We start from the raw sequence: 21,403 nt of genomic DNA on the forward strand, positions 1-21,403 counted from the left end.
TTTGTCCTTGAACCATGTCTTTACACACAGCAGAAGTGTGTGCCAAGTTGTGAATAAACAGTCCTTTGGTCAGGACCCAAAGGGGAGAGTGGGAGGCCTGGAGGCCCCACTGCCTCCTCTCTACCCTGAATGCTGGCAGAACTCTCCTCCAGGGCCCCAGGCCTCACTTCTGGGAGAGAAAGGCAGACCCGAAGTGGGTAGAGGTGGCCCCCCGGCTCTGAGAACCCTGGAAACATGCACTGGAAACACAGAAGTACTCTTGGAAGAGGAAGAGCCAGCTCCCTCCTTGGTTATCAAGCTGTCCGGCCAGATACGTACTGTGCACACGGGGCGGGCAGGAAGCCATACTCACCCAGGACCTGGCGTTTTTTCACATGCAACCCTTCCGTGGGCAACAGGGCCCTACTCAGTACTTTTTCGGAAGGAAGAAGGTGTGCCTATTTTAGCTTTAAGCTAACATAGGCATTTCCTCTCATATTACAAAAAAGCAGACCTGGTTCATTTTTGAGAATGTAATAATCAAGACTCAGACTGGGGAAAAAAATCTGCCTCAGCTAGGATTAAAAGAGAATTTTAAATCTACATAGAAATAATTCATTTAGGGGCACCTGAGTGCCTCAGTCAGTTAAGCATCTGTCTTTGGCTCAGGTCATAATCCTGGGGTTCTGGGATGGAGCTCTGCATTGGGGGAGGCCTGCTTCTCCCTCTGCGGCTCCCCCTACTGTGTCCTCTCTCTCACCCACTCTCTCTTTCAAATAAATAAATAAAATCTTTAAAAAAGAGAAAGAATTCATTTAAATTGATGAACATGAACACAAAATTGCAACAGATAAAGAAGCAAGGATAGAATGAAATAATTCCCATGACGAATTACAAGTCATAAATCTAAAAATGGAAAAGAATTCCTTAAATTTTTGGTAATCAAAGAAATGCATATCACATCACTGAAGTATTATTTAATTAAAGTAACAAAAATTAAAACATGCCACTACTTTCAAGAGATGATGTGCTAATGAAGGAACTTTGTTCATATAATGCTGGATTGACTCAACTCTTTCTAAATTGGTCTCAGAAGTATTTTGACAAGCACCATAATTATCTTCAAACTCTATTACTAGGGACTTAGACTAAAGTTTGATTTATCTCAAGGTTATTCAAATTGAGGGGAAAAATCACTTGCAGCCTTATCAAAAAGAGAAAAAAAATAATAAAAATGAAAGTACTACAGTAGGTAGATGGTTACATAGAATGACATCAATTTGATATGATGTTAACCATAATGATAGTTATTAAACTTATGTTACAACATATACATATTTCCAATGAATGCTAAGTGAGAAAAAGGCAGCTTCACTGTCACAGATTCATTATAATACCAATCGGGTATAAGATAAGTGCACGTGGGAAAAAACTGAGAGAGAACATGTACCAAAACATAGTTGGTATATAAAGAAAATGGAGTTATTTTTATTTACTTATTTTACAATTTCATTTATTTATTCATGAAAGACAGAGAGAGAGAGAGAGAGGCAGAGACATAGGCAGAGAAAGAGGCAGGCTCCCTGTGGGGAGCCTGATGCAGGACTTGATCCCAGTACTCCTGGATCACACCCTGAGCCGAAGGCAAACGCTCAACCACTGAGCCACCCAGGCATCCCTGGAATTATTATTATTTTTAAAGATCTTATTTATTTATTCATGAGAGACACACAGAGAGAGGCAGAGACACAGGCAGAGGGACAAGCAGGCTCCATGCAGGGAGCCTGATGTGGGAATCTATCCCAAGACTCTGGGATCACGCCCTGAGCTGAAGGCAGGCGCTCCACCACTGAGCCACCCAGGTGCTCATGTAATTATTTTTAAACATCTCAGTAGTGCTGCTGCAATAATTCTTACCTGAATTTTGAAAATCATGAGGAAAAGTTAGAAAAGATGTGGACTGATATTAAAAGGCATAAAGTCTAAAAATGGATATTTTGGTCAGGCAATAGCTCTTAGTAGAAGTTATAGGATGACGAGGCAATCTTCCCTCTGGATTTTAGCCAAAGAGAATTACTTGAATTGGAAGTCACTTAGGACATTTCAAATTACTGTAGGACAAAAGGAAAAAAATATTGAAAGCTTCAAAGTGAAACCAACAGCATTTCCTCTATTTTATATACCCCTGCCTGAAATAAACATTTTTAAGAATGCTGCCTTTTTAGTGAAAAGAATTCCAAGGTTTTTTTGGGAGGTAAAACTATCTTCTAATTCTGCCTCAGTATTAGAATAATAATTTCAGATATATAATGGAAATAGTATTTAGGGATTTTTCACTATCCTAAGAGGGCAGCTTACTGAGTCATTTTTAATGTTTTCCAAGACATATTATTATTTATTATTATTATTTTAATGAGGAAAACTTGGACATGTGATGAATGTTTTGCTTAAAACTGATTAACTTGTTTAAAAGTCTTTCCAGCTTTTATTACAATTGCCAATTCATAATATTTCAAATGCTTTTTATGTTTTGTTTTCTAAAGATTTACTTGTTTACTTTGAGAAAGAGGGAGAGAGTGCACAGTGGGAGGGACAGAGGGAGAAGGAGAGAGAATCTGAGGCAGACTCCACTGGGAGAGCAGAGCCCCATGCGGGGCTCTATCTCAGGACTCTGAGATTGCAATGTGAGCTCAAACCAAGAGTCCAGCACTTAAACATGTGCGCCACCCAGGTGCTCCTGTTTGTGTATTTGTTTTTTTTTTTTTTTTTTTTTTGTTTGTTTTTTAAGAGCTCCACGTATTTTCTCATTTGCTCCCCATCCTCTCATCAGTCCTGCGAGTTGAGCAGCACTATTTCCTTCTTCGCGGCTTGCAAGTGAGCCTCAAACGGGAAAAAAAAAAACCATGCAAACATGTCTAAGGTCATGTGACCTGCCAGAGGCAGAGATGGATGGAGAACTCAGGATTTCTGGATAGAAAGAATGTCATCTATTCCATCAGATTCTAAATATACAGACAAAAAAAAGGGGAGGGGTGTGGGAGGCATTTTTTTGTCCCCTCTGCCCCTTAGTAGTCTCATCTTTTGTTTTATGGGATGAGTGTTTTCCCAAGGATTACATGGCTTAACATTTGGTGCAGAACAAGGACCATTATGAGTGTTAAGCCTAGAAATCACCACACATCCTTCAGAGACCATGTCATGCCAAGAGCAGAAAACTGGGGGAAGAGGGCAATAGAAGCACTATTATTTTATTCTCTATAAGCCTTCATAAAAAAAAAACATTTTTACTATGTAAATTGAAAGAAACCAGAAATCTATAAAGCCATCTGGATAATTTAAGTATATTTTCTATAGCCTCCTCTTAAGAGGGATCAGGAAAACTCAAGGAGATATGAAAGTAAGTCAGCATGGAAACTATTGCTCAGCTGACCACTTTATTATACCCAGCTTCCTGGGCTTCAAAGAAACTGCTCAACAATTTTGAGAGGAAATATAATGGTAACAGTGCACCTCTTGGGCTGTGGTAGCCTACAGATGGAGGTAAGCTACCTCAACCACTGAACAAGCCTCCTGGGGCAGACTCTCTCCCCAGTAGAACTGTGTAAAGTCTACTTAATTAAAAGTGCTTTCTATTTCTGTCTTTGGTGAGTTTCTGAGGAGGAAGAAGAGGCAATGACATTCTATTTCCTCACAGCACAGACTCAGTGTTCATTCTTGTGTTTGTAGTAATTTGTTAATAACTTCTCCAAGTCTGATGGCTCCTTTTGGAGGATTGACTTCACTAGGGCCCTAAAAACAGGCCATGGTGCCCTGGCTTCAGCTGTTGGTCACTGACTGGGCACCTTACGAGCTGCCTTCAGTTGGAAGACAGAGGAGGCTGAGGAAATCCTCACTCCGCCAAATCTATCCCATATGAGAGGGCAAGCTTAATGAGACTCAGCTGTGAGCCCTGGCCATGTAGTACCTCTGGAATGCATGGGATTTCCAGCCAGCCTGGGCTGCAGAGTTTTTTGTCCTTACTCTCTCTTTTTCATGTTTAAAAAACTTGCATGAACAAAATTTCAATTTTAGCTAATAAAGGCAAAGAGAAAAAAAGAACACATTAACTTTACAGCATGTACACAGGCCTGGAGGAGATAGGAAACTGAACATACGTTAGATCTGATGACTGTGGGAACCATAGAGAATAAGTGGACACACATAAAGACATCATACAGGGCAGGGCAACATAATGGACAGGAATATAAGCAAGGGGCTGTGGAAGCAAAAAAATCACGCATTTTCCATTTTCCTCCAGGAGCCTTTCTTTGTAGTGATAGAATGGTCTTACGATGTGAAACCATCTTTGTGACAGTGCCTGACTTTCAACCCATAGGATTGAGTTGTAACTGTATACTTTCTACAAGTGTGTCTCCTGGTAGGCATGGTATTTTCCCTAAACCCATGGGTAATATATTAATATGGTCTTGAAAAACTCAACCAGTATAGACAAAGCTGAAGTCCTTCTTGACTACTTTTCTCCCACTGATTCTAATCCTCGGAAGGGGGTAATCACCATTTTAGTTCAGTGAATATACTTTCAGATCTTTTCACTTGCATTTATATACAAACATGTGTGCACACAAACATTCATGGATACATACACAGACATTGAAAGAAAAATATGAAGTTAAAAAATAAATGTGACGCTAATGCTACATGCATATGTATATTCACCTTCAACTTGGTTTTCTAACTTAAAATAACTTCAGATAGATCAGTACCTATGGAGATCATTTTTAACTGCTGCATACTGTTCTACAACATGGAGGTACCATAATCAATAATGAGTTTACAGTTTTATTACTCATAGATATTCCCTCCATCCCCTCCATTTTTTTTTTTACCATCTCCAATATCACAATGGATGTCATTGTACCCATCCTTAGTATAACATAAGCAAGTATGTAGTGAGCGAAGATGGGAACACATAGATTTGCTAAATTAAAAGGTATGAGATTTAAAAATTTTTAATAAAGGTACATTGCCAAAAAACTTCTACTAGCAGCATTTTGGCCCATGTTTTTACCAATATCAATCTTTTAACCCTTTGACAATCTGATGGATTCAAAGCAAATACAATTTCATTGTTTCATTTTGCAGTTTCTTGGCCGTGGCATAAGTGCTTAAAAGTTTTTAATTTCCATCTTTCATTTTCTATGTAAACCCAGAGTTAATAGCAGGGTGTTTGTGGAGTCTAGGTGAAAGGATTGGCCAGGGATGGCAATTGGCTCTCATTTTGCTGTTAGTTTCTAATTTTACCAAATTGTAATCAGCTCATGTGGCCTGTGTGATTCCTGCTTTTTGGAATTTGATGAGATATGCTTCATGATCTAATTCTTGGTCCATTTATGTAATTGTTCCATGTATGTGTAAAATAATGTGTTTTCTTTGTTTATTAGATACAAATTTCTACATAAATCATATTTGGTTAATTGTTTTATTAAAATCCTCTACTCTTACATATTTTTAGTCTTCTCAAAAGATTTTAGAAGTATAATAAAAATTTTCCTCTATGACATGAATCAACTAATTTTCTTTGTATTCTATTAGTGGTAATTTTAAAGACCTCTACATTGTGTTGTTAAGTACAAAAAGGTTTGTGATTATTTTTTTAAAGATTTATTTATTTATTGTTTGTGAGATAGCGAGAGAGAGCAAGTGGAGGTAGGGGCAGAGGGAGAGGGAGAATCTCAAGCAGACTCCCCACCAAGCACAGAGCCTGATGTGGGGCTTGATCTCACAACTCTGAGATCAGGACCCTGAGATCATGACCTGAGTAGAAATCAAGAATCACATGCTTAGCCACCTAAGCCACCTGGGTGCCCCTGAAATGTATTGTTTTTTAAAGTCAGAACTCACCCCCTCCTATATTCTTAAAGGACTAACACTCTATTTGCTCTCTTATTTTATTTAAAACATTCTTACCTCATTTCTACGTTTTATCTTTTCAGGTCAGGTACAGAGTTTATTTTCATTTATAGGTGATCAAACTCCCACTGTAGGATTTCAGACTAAAAAGAGCTTTGGAGTTGATTGGCCTCATCATATGTTTGAGAGATTCAGTGACTTGCTCAAGTTCATATGTTGACTTTGTGGCAGAGCTGGCATCAGAATGCAGGTTGCCTGACTCCAGCACACTATTTATACATAGGTTTACATTTACAAAATGTTTTAAAATCCCATCTCATCCTCAAATTACTAAAAAACCTCAGGAAAGACTAGATGGCAAACATGAATAATCTCAATTTTCATAGGAGGGAACACTGAAAGAGAAGGATGAATTAACGATTTGCTTAAAATTATCCACATTAGGAGTTGTCGGAGGAAAAACTTTGAGTCTTTACTACTAGGCCTGTGTATCTAACAGCCTCTGCATCTTCTCATCACACAAGGCTACTTCCTGAAAGGACAGAGGTGCCTTTGTCAAGGAACTATCTCATGATTTAATCCCAGTAGGAATACAAAATATAGATTCGTGGTTAAATGGCTAACATATTAAGTGTCTTCTTGATTTGTGGTGACCTTAAGAAAAAACTCAGCAAAGTCAGATCCAGTTATCCATTGTAAATTATAGAATCATTCACCTATTATTCCAGATAAAGTAAAAGGATGAATCACAGTGTTGCTTTAAATTCCTCCCAGCTCTTTGTTTATTGTTTCCTCTTATATAAAATTCCATTTATTCATTAATCTATCCCTAGCTCTTAACAAATGGGGCATATACCAGGCCCTCAAGTAAACATTTAGTACTAGGCCTTTGTGCTCTGTGTAGGATTTCTAGAGCCCTCTTTCTACCTCTAAGTTATGAATAGTCCTTTAGACGTTAAGGATTTGGCAAATTCGTTTGCACTCTTAGAGTTTAAGAGTCTGCAAACTAAGGCTGGCAGACCAGCCACATGTTTTTGTAAATAAAAACTTTTATTTGAGCACAGTCGGGCCCATTCATTATATATTATCTATGGCTGCTTTCCCTACAGGGCAGAGCTGAACAGAAATGACAGAGACTTAATGGCCTACTAAGCCTAAGACATTTACTAACTGGTCCTTTGCAGAAAAAGTTTGCCAATCCTTGCATTTAGGATCTGTTTACTGCCTTTTATGATCAATCTGGAGTTGAGCCAGTGTCTAGCTAAACAGCAAATGGCACCATGACAAATGTTCATAGATCAGCCAAGTGCTAACCTAGTCAAGGAAGTCTAATTTAGTGTTACAGATCCACAGGCTTAGCTAATATGTAAATCAGCAAGCATAAGTAATAATGATGTCTATTTGCATGGCACTTTCTGGATTATGAAATAGTTTATATGTGTTATCTCATTTGACCTTTCTAGGAACCTTAGAAAGTAGGCAGGAAACAGATTCTAAGACATTGCATATCCTAAAGTTGAACTCAGATTCAAGCATTTTTAGCAGCTACAATGATTCCTTGATCTTTGGAAAACATTTCCTTCAGGAAAATAAAAAAAAAAAGCAGGGAAGAGTTATTAACATTTATCATCTTATAACGCACTGTTCTAAAATAATGTATTGGTAGATCATTTGCAATTAATTGTACTTTGTAATAACATCTGTCTTCCTAATTTGTGGTTTTGTGTCAATAGAATGATAATAAAAGTAACATAAGCATTTAATTTAATGGTTTAAAAAGTCAAAATAAATATAAGCCTAATTGAGTTATAAGTGAAAAATACAATCTTAAATTTTTGAAATTTTAGAACCTGCAAGATAAATCATTTATCTGGCTTTCTTAGATTAACAAAATTAAAAACAAAAACCAAAACTCTTGGTGGAACAGAGAAAAATAAGTCTTAAAAAATATGAGTATATATAAAAATATGAGTATTACATATGAAAATTAGTGAAATATGGTTTGGCATAGTGCTCTGTTGTGGGTCAAATCATATTGAGATAAGTATTTCAGTGAAGGCTACAAATCCATCAATGGCGGTTATGATATCTTTTTTTTGCATTATATAAGAACTGGTCACTGTGTGATCGAACACCTTATGAGGGATTCCTAGTTGATCAATATATGGCTGGATCCACATTGGAATAGCATTAAAATCAGTACAACATACTGTATGATTCCAACTATATTCCAACTCTAGAAAAGGCAAAGCTGCGAAGACTAAAAAGATCAATGGTTGCCAGGTTGTAGGAGGGGGGAGGGATGAATAGGAGGAGTACAGAGGATTTTTTGGGGCAGTGAAAGTGCTCTATATGATACTCTATTAATGGATACATGTCATTATAAGTTTGCCCAAACTTAACACCAACAGCAAACCCTAATGTAAATTGTGGTCTTTGGGTGATGATGTGTCAACGTAGGTTCATGTAACAAATGCACCACTTTGGTGAGAATGGGGGAGGCTCTACATGTGTGGGGGCAGGGAATACATGGGAAATCTCTATACCTTCCATTCAATTTTGCTATGAAGCAAAAACATTTCTAATAAATAAAGGCTATTAAAAAAAATAGCGCTAGGGTGGCTGGGTGGCTCAATCAGTTGAGCATCTGACTCTTAATTTCAACTAAGATCATGATTTCAGAGTTGTGGGATCAAGCCCCGTGGTGGGCTCCATGCTGAGCATTGGCACCACCCTCTACCTTGGCTCCCCCTCCTCCTAAAAAATTTAGTACTGTGGGCTAGCAAAAGTCACATTCTATATCTTCCTCGGAAGCTTTATACATATGTATTAAATATGTTTGGGTTTTTTTTTTTTTGGGGGGGGGTGTTGGCATACTGTGGCAGGAATATAAGAAAAACAAAGGCCAAGAATCCTTTTGGGGAAATGGATCCAGAGCAAAAGTGAACTTACTTCACACCCGGATTGAGTTTCCCATGAACACGATTCCTTCTCCTGAGGGAGAACACCTCTTTGGAAAGTGTGGTCTCCCAGGCACGTTGGACACAAGGAAGACTCAAAATCTGGCTCCCCTGGAGGGATGTGCATGACCGAGGGGCCTGTGTACTTCAGGCTGGGACTCTGATGCTTGTCCACACTGACCATTGGGCTCTTGATCCATCTTCGTACCTACAGCATGCAGAAGAAGAAAATGCATTTTACCTCCTGTGATGTTTAATGAGACTTCAATGGGAAATTTGGTGGATGGATACTCATGAAAGGAGAATTCAGTCTCGTGACTTCTTCATCTCAATACAATTCAAATGGGTCAATTCTGACCACTTTTTAGGCATGTGTATTTTTGGTTGGTCGTTTCATCTTGCTGAGTCTGTCTCCCCATTTGGGGATGATTGGAATAATATTATTTCCTCCCAGGTTGTCATGAAAATTGTACAATATTTTTAAATGTCCAATTGTTTTGCCTGGCACATAGTGTTCAGTAGATGGTGACTATTTTACTTTTACTATTATGATTATGCTGACAGAATGATTCACAAATGTCTAAGATGAGTTATTCTTACTGGAAGAAATACTAACTTGAGATTGCTAGCTTAGGACCCAATTGCTGCTAAATGAATTGACATGTATTTTGCTATTGCAAAAACTTGATAATAAAAGAAATTATTTCTGGTTAAGAAATAATTCACAGTTGTTCACAGAAATTCACAGAATTCACAGAAATTTCACAGTTGTTTTTAAAGTTTGAAAACTTACCACTTGTCTTGCTTGCAGGTAGAATTCCTGTAAGGCACAGAGAGTATATAAAGCTATTCTAATATTAAAAGGGATACTCTTTCTGCAGCAACTTAAATAGAAATTTCAAGCATTGTTGTAAATGTTTGATATATATTGTCTTGTTTAATTCTTTGAACAATTTTACTATTACTAATCCCATTTTACAGATGGGAAAACAAAGGCACAGATAAGCTGAGGCAAATTTCCCCAAGACACATGCTGGTATTGAGCAAAGACAGGACCCAGGCACCTTGAATCCAGAGTCTATTCCTTTACAAGAATGGAACTTTAATAAGTGTTACAGTGTTTTAAGACTTGTGGTCACTGAATGCTTGAAATGTGTCTTGGTTTCATATGTGTCTTCCATGCTCTTTGAAACTCCTGAGGATTTAACCCAGTTAGTGAAATCAGCATATACCAAAAGAACAAAGAAATTAAATGACAGTATTGAATTATAGTTAGTAATGTTACAATTAAATATTTTAACGATACACTGAGAAGAAACTAAAATTGCAATAGCAAAGGAATGATTGAGCAATTTGATGGAAAATTATACTATCACTAAAAATAAATATTATGAAGACTCTGGCAATACGGAAAATGTTTAGAACATAATTACATGAGAAAAAGCCAAATACAGAATTGTTCAATCACTAGAATTACAAATGTGAAAATATATGCACTACCTAAAAACAGGGAAAATAAAAACTATTATGTTCATTGTAATATTCATTGCCTATGGGTGTTTTAGTTTCCTACTTTCTACAGTGTAATATTTCAAAGATCAATTTCTTTTAAAGTTTATAAGAATCTCAAGCAGCTAAAATCATTTCTTTCTTCTGTTTCATAAGTGTCTTTTAATTGCTTTATTTATATGTACTCTTTTCAGTAGCCATTTAAAATATCTTTTTGAGTTTACCATCCTACTGTTAATATTTGGAAGGTTTCTTTCAGTATTTCTTGCACTCCAGGGTACCATTAGCATGTTAGAAGGTACATTCAAAGTGTTTATTTGATTCATTAATGAAAGTCTAAATGAAAATCTAAAGGTTTGAGACTACAATAGAATCTCTCTTCCTGATGTTAGGACTAAATGTGTTTTTGATCAATCTAAAAAGTACTAAATTTTATTAGAGATGGAAAATGTTTTTTATTACTCTTATTCAGAAAGTTTTGAGCTTGAAGTCTGGTGGCCAATCTTGGTTAGTTGCCAACCTTGTATTTTAAATTCAATGTTTTATTCTGGCTTACTTTTAATGTCTCTTTTGCCAAGTTGATTTAACTTTGGAGTTCCTATAAATAGATTTATCTGCAAATGAATTTACATGGCCTGATAAGAATCTTTGGTATATTGAAATGTAAATCTTATATTTATGGACCACTTTATTTAAAGTAAATCTTATGCGGTATTGTCTTAGAATTATTCAATTTTTAGTGGAAGAATGTCCATGTGACTGAATTTAAGCTTTCATTATATTATTTTTTTAAGCTTTCATTACATTATAGAGAAAACAAACTGGTTTTATCAAAGGATGAGAATTTAGAGACATTATATCTCAATTCAAAGTTTCCATTGGTCTATAAACTTAAGTGATCTATTGCATATTAGAGATCATTGGGACTAAGGATCACATAAAGAAATGTCATTTCACTTGATATCCAGCTAAGAATTACCCCAAATAGTTCAGATGACCTTAGCATATACTGTCAAACAACCAATAGATATCTTTATGAATTTCATGGTTAGAAGAGACTTTTAGTAATTTGCCCAAAGGCACACTGTAAATTATTATGTAGTCAAAAGTATACGATGGTTTAAACAATTCAATGAACCAATTTCTATGAGGGTAGAAGCTAGCGAACTCACTATCTTTAGAGGCTGGAAGGAATAGGAAATGTGTAAAACCCTAGGACCAGGGTATGAACGTAGGGAGTGGTAGGGACTGGCAAACTGGAAGTGCATGCTTATTAAGGACATTCAAATTTAAATTTAAAAATAAAACAAACAAAAATCCCCAAGCAAACAAACAAGTCGAATTGACCTCACATCTTTAAGGGTCACTACTTGAACCTTGAAGTTATTCCTTTTTTTTTTTTAAAGATTTTATTTATTTATTTTGAGAGGGAGAGAGAGAGTGCTCATGACCAGGAGTGGGGCAGGGGCGGAGGCACAGGGAGAGAGAATCTCAAGCAGACTCGGTGCTAAGCCTAGAGTCTGATGCTGGGGTCTGTCCCACAACTCGGAGACCAGGACTCAAGCCAAAATCAAGAGGTGGATGCTCAACCAACTGAGCCACCCTGGCGCCCCCTGCTGAGGTTAATTCTACCAGGTAGAATTAAGAATTGAATGAAGTAGAAATAAAATGATTTGATATCTTCTAACTTTTTCAAAAAACAATCTAATGATCTGAACATTTTAACTTTCATTCATTCGTCATTTTTTTTCCGATTTCACTTATTTAAAGAGAGAGTGAGCCCACACTAGTGTGGGGGAGGGTCCAGAGGGAGAGGAAGAGGGAGAGCATCTCCTGCAGAGTCCACGACCAGCACAGGGCCTGATGCGGGGCTTGATCTCATGACCCTGAGATCACGACCTGAGCTGACCTGAGAATTGGATGCTTAACTCTCTGAGCCACATGGGTGTGCCTCATTCATATTCATTACTGAAGACCAACTGTATGTGAGGCAGAGCCTAGCCATTCTTGAAACCTTCCTTTATGGAGTTTGAGTTATGGCTGAAGGAATAAATTTATTTATTAAGGGAATAAATTATTTATTTAATAAAATGAATAAATGAATTATACTATGTAAGGGGGTCATAAATCAGAGAGGATTACTCAGGATTATTGAAGTGGAAGGGCTGTACTGTAATTGTCTGAGAAAGGAAGGCCTCCCTGAGAAGGCAGGTAGGTTTTCAGTAAGGACTCCAGAAGTAATCAGGCTCTAGGCCATCAAAGTGAGCTATCAAATAGGCAATACTGAGGAAGATGACGCCCCTGAGGGAGATCCAGCCACAATTGGCCTATTGTGTCCCTCTCTGCGAGAGGGAGTAGCTGCCTGTGAGTGGTTTTGGGAGGTCCTCAGAGGCCAGTCACAATGGCTCTGGGAATGCTATGGCAGCTGTGTGTGTAAGAAAAGTGAATGCCCAGATAGGAGCCGCGGCCCTGGCTCCTTGGCCACCTGGGCCCTGGTTTTCCTCAGAGCTATGCAGTACCCATTTGTGGAGAGTGTTGTAAACAAACGTAGACCAGGGTGAGACACCCTTCTTACCCTGAACAAATCAAGAATTCTCTTGGGCTTTACAGGAGCCTGTTCTCCAAACTGCCTCATATATATATATATATATATATATACACATATATATATATATTTAATTATTATTTTTTAGAAGCAATTGCTTCTCTAGACATCGGGATGAAAGCATAAGGCCCTTCATTGAACCATCCAGCTACTCTTACTGAACAGGGTTTACACAAAATCTTAATCCAATTTCTTTGTTAAATCCTGTCTGCCCTGGTTTTATTAATTTCTTTATTTGAAAAAAACCTGATATCCAAAAGCAATAATCCCTCAGACTAGAAAATTGCCAGATGCGGTTAAAGAGATTGGCCAGTTTCTAGGGATTTTCCACTTGTGGTTTTTTCCTATTATGTAATAGTAAACAGATATTAGTCTTAATTTAAAATGGTTTAGCTGATTATGATACCAACTGATGCAGAAAACTTATAGAGTGTTCAGGTACTTCTCTGTGAACTCCTAAAGAAGTGCCTACTTGTCTCATCATTCTTTTTGTTTTCTGGGAGTGAAGAGCTGTTTTTTCCTTAAAATCCAGTGAACCTGACATTGGACACAATTCTGCAGTCTCTAGGGGGCATGCGTTTTTATTTCCCAAAACTGACTTTGTTTATATGATGCCACAATTACTTTCTTTTTTTTTTTTAAGATTTTATTTATTCATGAGAGACAGAGAGAGAGAGAGAGAGGCAGAGACATAGGCAGAGGGAGAAGCAGGCTCCACGCAAGGAGCCCAACGTGGGACTCGATCCCACATCTCCAGGATCATGCCCTGGGCCGAAGGTGGTGCTAAACTGCTGAGCCACCACGGCTGCCCTACTTTCAATTCAGATACAGGCCATCGAGTTTTCTAGTGTGAATTATACAGATAATTCAATTGGTTATGAAAAGGGACCTCCTTTTCTAGAAGGTGTCTGCCAGTTATGACATTAATGCAAGTCAGGAGAAGGTACCCGGAAGCAAATGCCTCTCACATTGGTTCCTGAGGGGGCTTCACAGCCTGGCTCTTAAATGTAGCAGTGATATAATAAAAGGTCAGTGGTAGCAATCTGGTTTATTCACCCTAGCTATATGGGTCACCACAGAGCTTTCTTTCCTCTGAATATCTGTAGTGTTTATTATTTACTTATGTGAAACCTTGGAACTTAAAAAAAAATTATTTATATGAGAGAGAGAACAGGAGGGGGGAGGGGCAGAGGGAGAGAGAGAAGTAGATTCCCTGCAGAGCAGGGAGCCTGACGACGGGAGGGCCTCGAGGGGTTATTCCCAGGACCCCAGGATCATAACCTGAGCCTAAGGCAGAGGCTCAACCTATGGAGCTGCCCAGGGGCCCCAAACCTTGGAACTTTTCTGCTCACTGGTTGTTATTATGCCTATGTCATCTTTCCAACTGGACCATAAGGATGAGAACAGTTTCTTAGGCTTTTTAAAATTCTCCAGAGGCTGGCATATGGTCTTAAAAATAGTAGGCAATAAAAATAGGAATTGCTTGATTATTTTTGACAACCATATTCATTTATAGTTCTTAACGTGCTTTGCTACCATCCTCTATCAAGGTGATAAATATGGTCTGTGTAACTGTTTCCCTCACACAGCAGTACTTCCCCAGACCAGTGGCACCCTGAGAAGACCCAGTGGCTTTTGGAATTCCCCTTCGTCCTATGCCATTTGCCCTTGGGATTTCCCAGGCCTCTCCTGTCAGCATTGACCAACGCTCTTACATCCTGTTCTAGGTTCTCAGCGTCTAACCTGGTGCTTCCCCAGGCCGAGTCTGGGGGATGGGTGGCCAGGAGGACTGGGAGAAGAGGAAGGAAAGAGAGGACACACAAAGCCCCATCCTTCTCTGTGACACTGCTCACAGTGGCCAGCACCCAGAGCTCCTTCTCTTCATACAGCTGCCTGTGGGTTCACCTCCCACCCAACAAGTTCTCGGAGAGTTCAACACCAAATACAGTCTTTGCCGTCTACTTCCAGTGCCATAAATATAAAATCCCCTGCCTCTTCTTCCTCATTGAGACCCTCACCAGACCCCACCCCATCAAGTTTTAAATAGAAAGAGCTCAGGCATTCAGTGACAGAAATCTTCCTTTGGAAATAGAAGTAACATTTTCTTCAGTCCCTTAATAGAGGGGACTGATCCTCTTGGTTTGAATTGGCCTTCCCTGGATTTAGAAAGTTTAAAAAAAAAAGGAGAGGAAAGAAGAAGGAGAAGGAGAAGGAGAAGGAGAAGGAGAAGGAGAAGGAGAAGGAGAAGAAGAAGAAGAAGAAGAAGAAGAAGAAGAAGAAGAAGAAGAAGAAGAAGAAGAAGAAGAAGAAAGATGAATCAGGAAAAAGTTTTTTCAGGTCATATATCTAAGGGATGGTATGTGTTACTTCCTTTGCAAATGAAAATGGAGGCTTGTTAAGGCAGCTTAACACACAGTGATGTTAAGCTGACCCCTGGAGAAGGACCTGCTGCTGTCTGTTCACAGCTCATTCACCAGAGCTTTGGAAACTTGCCCTCTTGGTTCCTGCAAGAAATCCTCTTTTCTAATATTTTTTTACCTCTCCCTCTCTTGGCTACTGTCTCTTAGTGTCATTCAACATGTTCTTGCAACATCTCTAAAAAGCTAGCAAACCAAACACAGAACACTCTTTTTTACTCACAAACTTTCTTGTTCCAGTAACTCTTTCACCACCACTACCTTTCCTTCTTAGCCACGTTTCATGAAGAAAGCCACCTCACATTACTCCTCAGTCCACTGCAATTTATTCCTTAAACAATATTTATGGATGACCTAATACTTGCAGGGACTGAAGTGAAGAGCATGATAAAGAGACTCATCCCATCAAAAGAAGTTTTCACCAAGACTCCAATAAACTTCATTGCCAGATCCAAACAGCACTCCTGAGTACCTACCCAGGTTGCCTTCTATATAGTATTTAAAGGATTCAGCACAAGCTCAGCTATCTGCTGGGCATTCTGCTGGGTACTGGGGACACAAAGAAATGTGATTGCTTGAGTGATCTTTGAGCAAGGGGGTTGCCATTTCAGAGACTTACCCAAGAGCCCGTGGTTTTTCATAGTGTAGTCAGTGTATAATATAGAGAACAATTGAAAGCATGAGCTCTAGAACAACACTGGTTGGCTGAAAACACTGCAACTATTGCTGCACCTTCCCAGGGCAATATACTTACCTCGTCAGGGTTTTGTGAAGACTAAATGAAATGATGCAAGTAAGCCCGGCGCCTGGCACTGGGTGAACATTTGGTTAATATTTGCTATCTAGTATGGCTCCATGTAATGAGAGAGCTTTATACAAAATGCCATGGGAGAGAAAGATGGGGGGGGGGGGGCGGGTAATTTGGCCCAGCTGAGAGAAATCAAAGAAAGCTGTCTGGAAGAAGTAAGGTTAAACTGAATCTCGAAGGTCGAGTTCAAGGAAGCCAAGTGAGTTAAAATGGAAAAGACATTTCCAGCAGAGAGGATGACAGAAGCCAATACATGAAGGCAAGGATCTGCATGGAACATGTAGAAAGTGAGCCCAAAGAGGAGAGGCAGGAACTGAAGCTGGACAGAAAGATTGGGGCCTCGAACAATAAGTGGTAGTGGTCTCTGAAGTCTTGTAAGCAGGAGAGGGAGATTTTCAGATGTGTCTTTCAATTTGGTGTGAAGGATGGTCAAGAACACAAGTAGCTAGATGAGTCAGGAACTGGTTACAAAGGAAATGATGAGCACCAAGCCAAAATAGTAGCAATGAGAATGGGGAGAAGAGATGAATCGTCAAGTATATATATCTATCATTTAGTTCTCTAGTCTATATTCTTGTTCTGGATTCCTAAAGCCATCTCCTAAGTGGCCTTGCCCTTTAAGTCTGTTCTTACTGGAACCACAGCATCTTTCTAAATGCAAAAGTCGATCTTGTCTCTGCTTTAAATTCTTCAGTGATTCCCCATCACCAGCAGCAGTGACTTTCAAACTATTTGGTCAAGATTGATGTACTGTAAGAAATCCCTGAACTGATATGCATTTATAATAAATATTGAGAGATATGCAACTGAGACAAATGGTATCACCCCAGATTTACCATTTTTTCAGGAAATGCACTCACATTTTCTATTCTAGTCTAGTACTTCAAAATGTTGACTACAACCTACTGAGCTGATTTCATGACCCAATAATAAGTGCCACGCAAACTGAAAAACATCTAAATGGTAAAATCTGTATTCCTTGGCCTTCGATACCAAGTCACCTAGAGTCTGAATTCTCATCTCCCATGTGCCCTCCATGCATCCAGACCTTCCACCATATAATTTGATTTACAGATGTCTTAAAGACTGCTCTCCTAAATCTTTGATCATGTGCAGACTCTTCCCTCTGACCCACCTTGTCCATTTGGGTAGTCCTGCTAAGAGTCACGTACTTGGGACACTTTTCCATTGTCCGACTTCTCACTGCTTCTTGACCCATTTTGGTATTTATCTGTTTAAATGGGAACACACACACATTTACTCTGCTTTACTTATCCATTTCCCCTTATTAGAATGGGAGTTTCACAATGACCAAAACACTATTTTCTCTCCTATATTCATGACTAGGACATTCACCAAATTTAATTTGTGTGTTCTCTCTTCCTAGTCTGTCCCCTCTGCATTTCTCATCTGCCTTCACTTTGAGTTGAAACTTCCAAGAAAAGAGGCTCACTATTATACCCCCAGAGTTTAGCACAGCTCCCAGCATATAGTGAGTGATGAAGAAATATTTATTGATTGATTTCAAGCCAGGTACTATTCAAGGCACAGGGAATAAAAAATAAGAAGCAGTTGTATTTAGGAATCAACAGTTGTAAAACAGTGTTAAAGCTAGAGTGAGGGGGACAAGCAGGATAGGGCTGTGATGGGGATGGGTTTGAGATAAAGAGACAGCATGTTTAAAGGCAAGCTCATGGAGAGGGCTTGATTGGAGCCAACCTTGTTGGTAAGTACATGTGTCAAGATAGAAAGCCAGGAGGTAAGGGGAGCAGCTATCAAAGGGACATAAATACTCGAATGTTGAAATGTTACCTTTAACTCACCATACATAAAAACTTAAGAATTTTAAACTTTAGAGTGATCTGATCAGATTGCTGTACTCTGAATGAATTAGAGTAGGTCCAGGGGCAGGCAGGCTAGACTAGAAGAATGAGCACTGTGTACGGATGTGTCTCAGGAAGGCATTTGCAAACCCAGGAGAGCTTTAAAAAATGACTGAAAAGGGCTGTTACATTTTTAAAATTTTATTTTTAAGCTCTATGTGACCTGGATAAGGGTCAGGGAAGGCTGAATGCAGCATGAAAAGCATAAGGGCTTGGAGGTCTGGGTTCAGGTAGGATGAATACCAGGAGGGTACACTGGGAGGGGGTTATCCTTGTGTATAATACATAATGGAAGGGCCATGCATCCCTCTTGGAGTTCTAGTGTTGTCCTTTAAAGACCATCTCTTTCCTTTCTTCCATTCTCCCCACTCCATCCCCCTCAATCTAATCTAGTGTCAGAGGTTTATTATTTCATACAACTGTTAGGTTCCTTAATACTGTGGGTTTATTATGAAGGTAATATATTTTTGCGGTTATGGGTAGGATCAGGTGTGGCACATGAAAGGTTCCTAAACAACAAGTATAATATTGTTTTCATGTTATTCTGAGGTTGAGTAGTCAGTTTACAAGTGATATGGATTTCCCCACAATTTACTGAACAAAGATAGATTTAAGATATAAAAATGACTTTCTATAGGAATGAACAATAAACTAGATTAAGAGAATTGGATTCTAGTTCTGGATTTGTGACTACTTTGAGCAAGTCACACAGACCATTAACCTCCCCTACCTTCAGCTGTAAAATGTGGGCTGGGAAGAGGAAAGCCTTGTGGTCTTTTCTAACCATGTCACAGGTTTAAGGCTATTTACTCACTGGAGTTCTGCTAATGTGATGTGGAGCCTCTGCTGCTACGATGTGCAGCGTTCAGCTCAGGTTTGTTGAATGAACCAATGATCAAGTGATATTGCTTTACTCAGGACATTTTCTTCTTGCTTGGCATTCCTGTCACTTTCTACTGCAACTTTGTGTTTCCTCCATTAGAGAAACCGAAAAAAAAAAACAAAAACCCATAAGGCTTTTAAAATAATCTTAAGTCTTAAGGGCAGTTGCTAGAAAACCCATTTAAATTGCAATAATAAAGATTGAATAAAGCCTCATTATTTGAACTGTATACATTACTTAATTAAATTCGAAGTGCTAAATGAAAGAGGAGATGGTTCACAACATCCAAAATGGGAACTCATTACTACTCCCTGCTCTTTCTGTTCCTTTGTTGAGTCCTCTTTTAAAAGAAACACACGGCACACTCAGTTTCATTTTTATGCAAAAACGATTTTCCTCTAAGTGGTGCATGTGCTGAATTGGTAATGGTTTCTATTTTGGTATTCTGCTTTTTTCTCACTTCATGTTTTATAGAGAAAATGGTAAGATTTCATTGTTCCCTAAAAACAAGAAGAAAGCCAGCTAATAAATAGGTATTTAGTAAGGTCCTACTAGGTCCAAAAATTATGTGAGGTTCTGAAAAAGTGGAGAATGAATTGCAGATGTTTGACGATCTCATGGAAATTGCTAAAACTGGGAAACTCACTGTGACCTCAGGACAACTGAGACAGAAGAAAGTCATTGTGAATAGGAGTCCATGTAAGTGGAAAAGGAAAAAAGATATTTTTCAGGACATGCATTTTTGTGATGTATAAATATTAGTAGTAATAATTATAAAAAGACTAATAATAGAGCTAAAGGGTTAGAATCAAAGAAAAATCTCAGCAGCATTAGCCCTGGTGATCCCACCCCCTTCCTGAAATGGTTTCATCTGTCGATGGATATCAATATTGAGTGGTGTGAGCTGACCTGTTAAAGGAAAAAAAAATGGAAATGGAATGTATAATCCAAGAATATGCATTTAAGGCACTGCATTCATATGGTCCACATTAAACTTCAAAAGAAAAGAGCAAATCCTTGTCTTTATGGGGAGCTTTATATACAACATTTTACATGTTCATATACATTTACATGGTTGATAGAAACTTCTGATCATCATGTTGTGCCAGTCTTTTACTATAAAACCAACACTCAAACAAGTCAAGTATTGAGGTTATATACTAATTTGGAATCAACAGATGTTCAGTAAGCAATATGCTGCCATCTTATAAGCAAAACTGCAAACACTCAACTTTGCTTAGAAAGACTAGTGTTAGGTATATTCATTGTGTCATCCTGGTGACCTTTTTCCCTTTTTATGGTAAAAGCATCTCCACTCCCATCTCCACCTTTACTTTCTTATTTGGGAACTACTCATCTCAAAGATTATGATTTTGGGGACCTGTCAAGGACAGTTTATGGATGCCTGAACAGGATAGATTTGTGATTCAGGCAGACAGCGATAAAATCCCATGCCTCTGGTCATGGTAATTGGCCCAAGGGTTGGCATGTGACTCAAACAGAGCCAATCAGAATCTTTCTCTACAGTCCCCCCCCCCCCCCCATACTGAACCTGGAAGGTAGAGTCTTTTCTTCTCTTTTGGATTTCAAGTTCTAGGGATGCTCCTTGAGGAAGTACCGGCAACACATCTCTTGTTATGTGGAGATAGCAGCCTGAGATAACAGTCCACCTGGTGAGAGGTGGAGACACATTGCACCCAGATTCCAAAAAAATGTGCCTTTTTAAAATGGAGGCCACAGTGTAGTTAGATGCAAGGAATGGAATTACACAGGAGAAAAAGTTGCTTTTAGGTAGATATATTCATTCAAAACATTTCACAAGCTGAATAGAGAACAAATGTTGGTTGTAGGACCTAGACAGCTCCTGTAGGGCTCCTACTGTCGCAAGCTTCACCTCTTTGCTGGCTGGATGGTAGGAGTGTTTGAAGAGTCCTGGGCCAGGAGAGAACAGCTGGATTGGTTGGAAGGAGGGGACACTCAGAGGGCACTGGACACTGGCTACTTACTAACCCTTATAGAAATAGTCCAATATTTCAAAATCAGTATGGCTTACTGTGCATTCCAGTTGAACATTAGCCCTGGTTTGGGGAAAGAAGAGATGGTATTGGGGCTGCTTCTTGTGGAAATGGAAGGGTAGACTATGTGAGATAGATTTCACATGGCTGTAAAAACCATTAAGTTACTTGAACTCAAACTGTTCTTAGAGTTTGGGATCTTGTGGTCTCCATTTATATCCTAATTTGATGATGACCAAGATTTCATTTTTTTCCCCAATTCAACTGTCCCTGAGCACTCTACCAAGTGCCAGTAGGTATAAAAAAAAATCATTTGTCCATGTCCAGGGTGAAATAAAGGAAGCAGCTAATGTTTCATTTAAAAAAAAAGTGGGGGGAAAAAAAAAGAAAAATTAAAAAAAACAAAAAAAATAAATAAATAAAAAAATTGGGGG

At 38.7% G+C, this 21,403-nt stretch overlaps 1 protein-coding gene across 1 annotated transcript in view; it reads right to left on the reverse strand.

Annotated features, from left to right (window-relative positions):
* The window catches only part of SGK1 (serum/glucocorticoid regulated kinase 1), a 109,562-nt gene that overhangs the window by 58,171 nt on the left and 29,988 nt on the right, over positions 1–21,403 (reverse strand). Inside the window, exon 2 of the mRNA XM_025422333.3 lies at positions 8,842–9,057. Within this exon, the coding sequence (XP_025278118.1) occupies positions 8,842–9,057 (216 nt within the window). The remainder of the gene's footprint in view (positions 1–8,841; positions 9,058–21,403) is intronic.

Source organism: Canis lupus, chromosome 1 (genome assembly GCF_003254725.2).
Source record: "Canis lupus dingo isolate Sandy chromosome 1, ASM325472v2, whole genome shotgun sequence".
In the NCBI taxonomy this organism is placed as follows: Eukaryota; Metazoa; Chordata; class Mammalia; order Carnivora; family Canidae; genus Canis; species Canis lupus.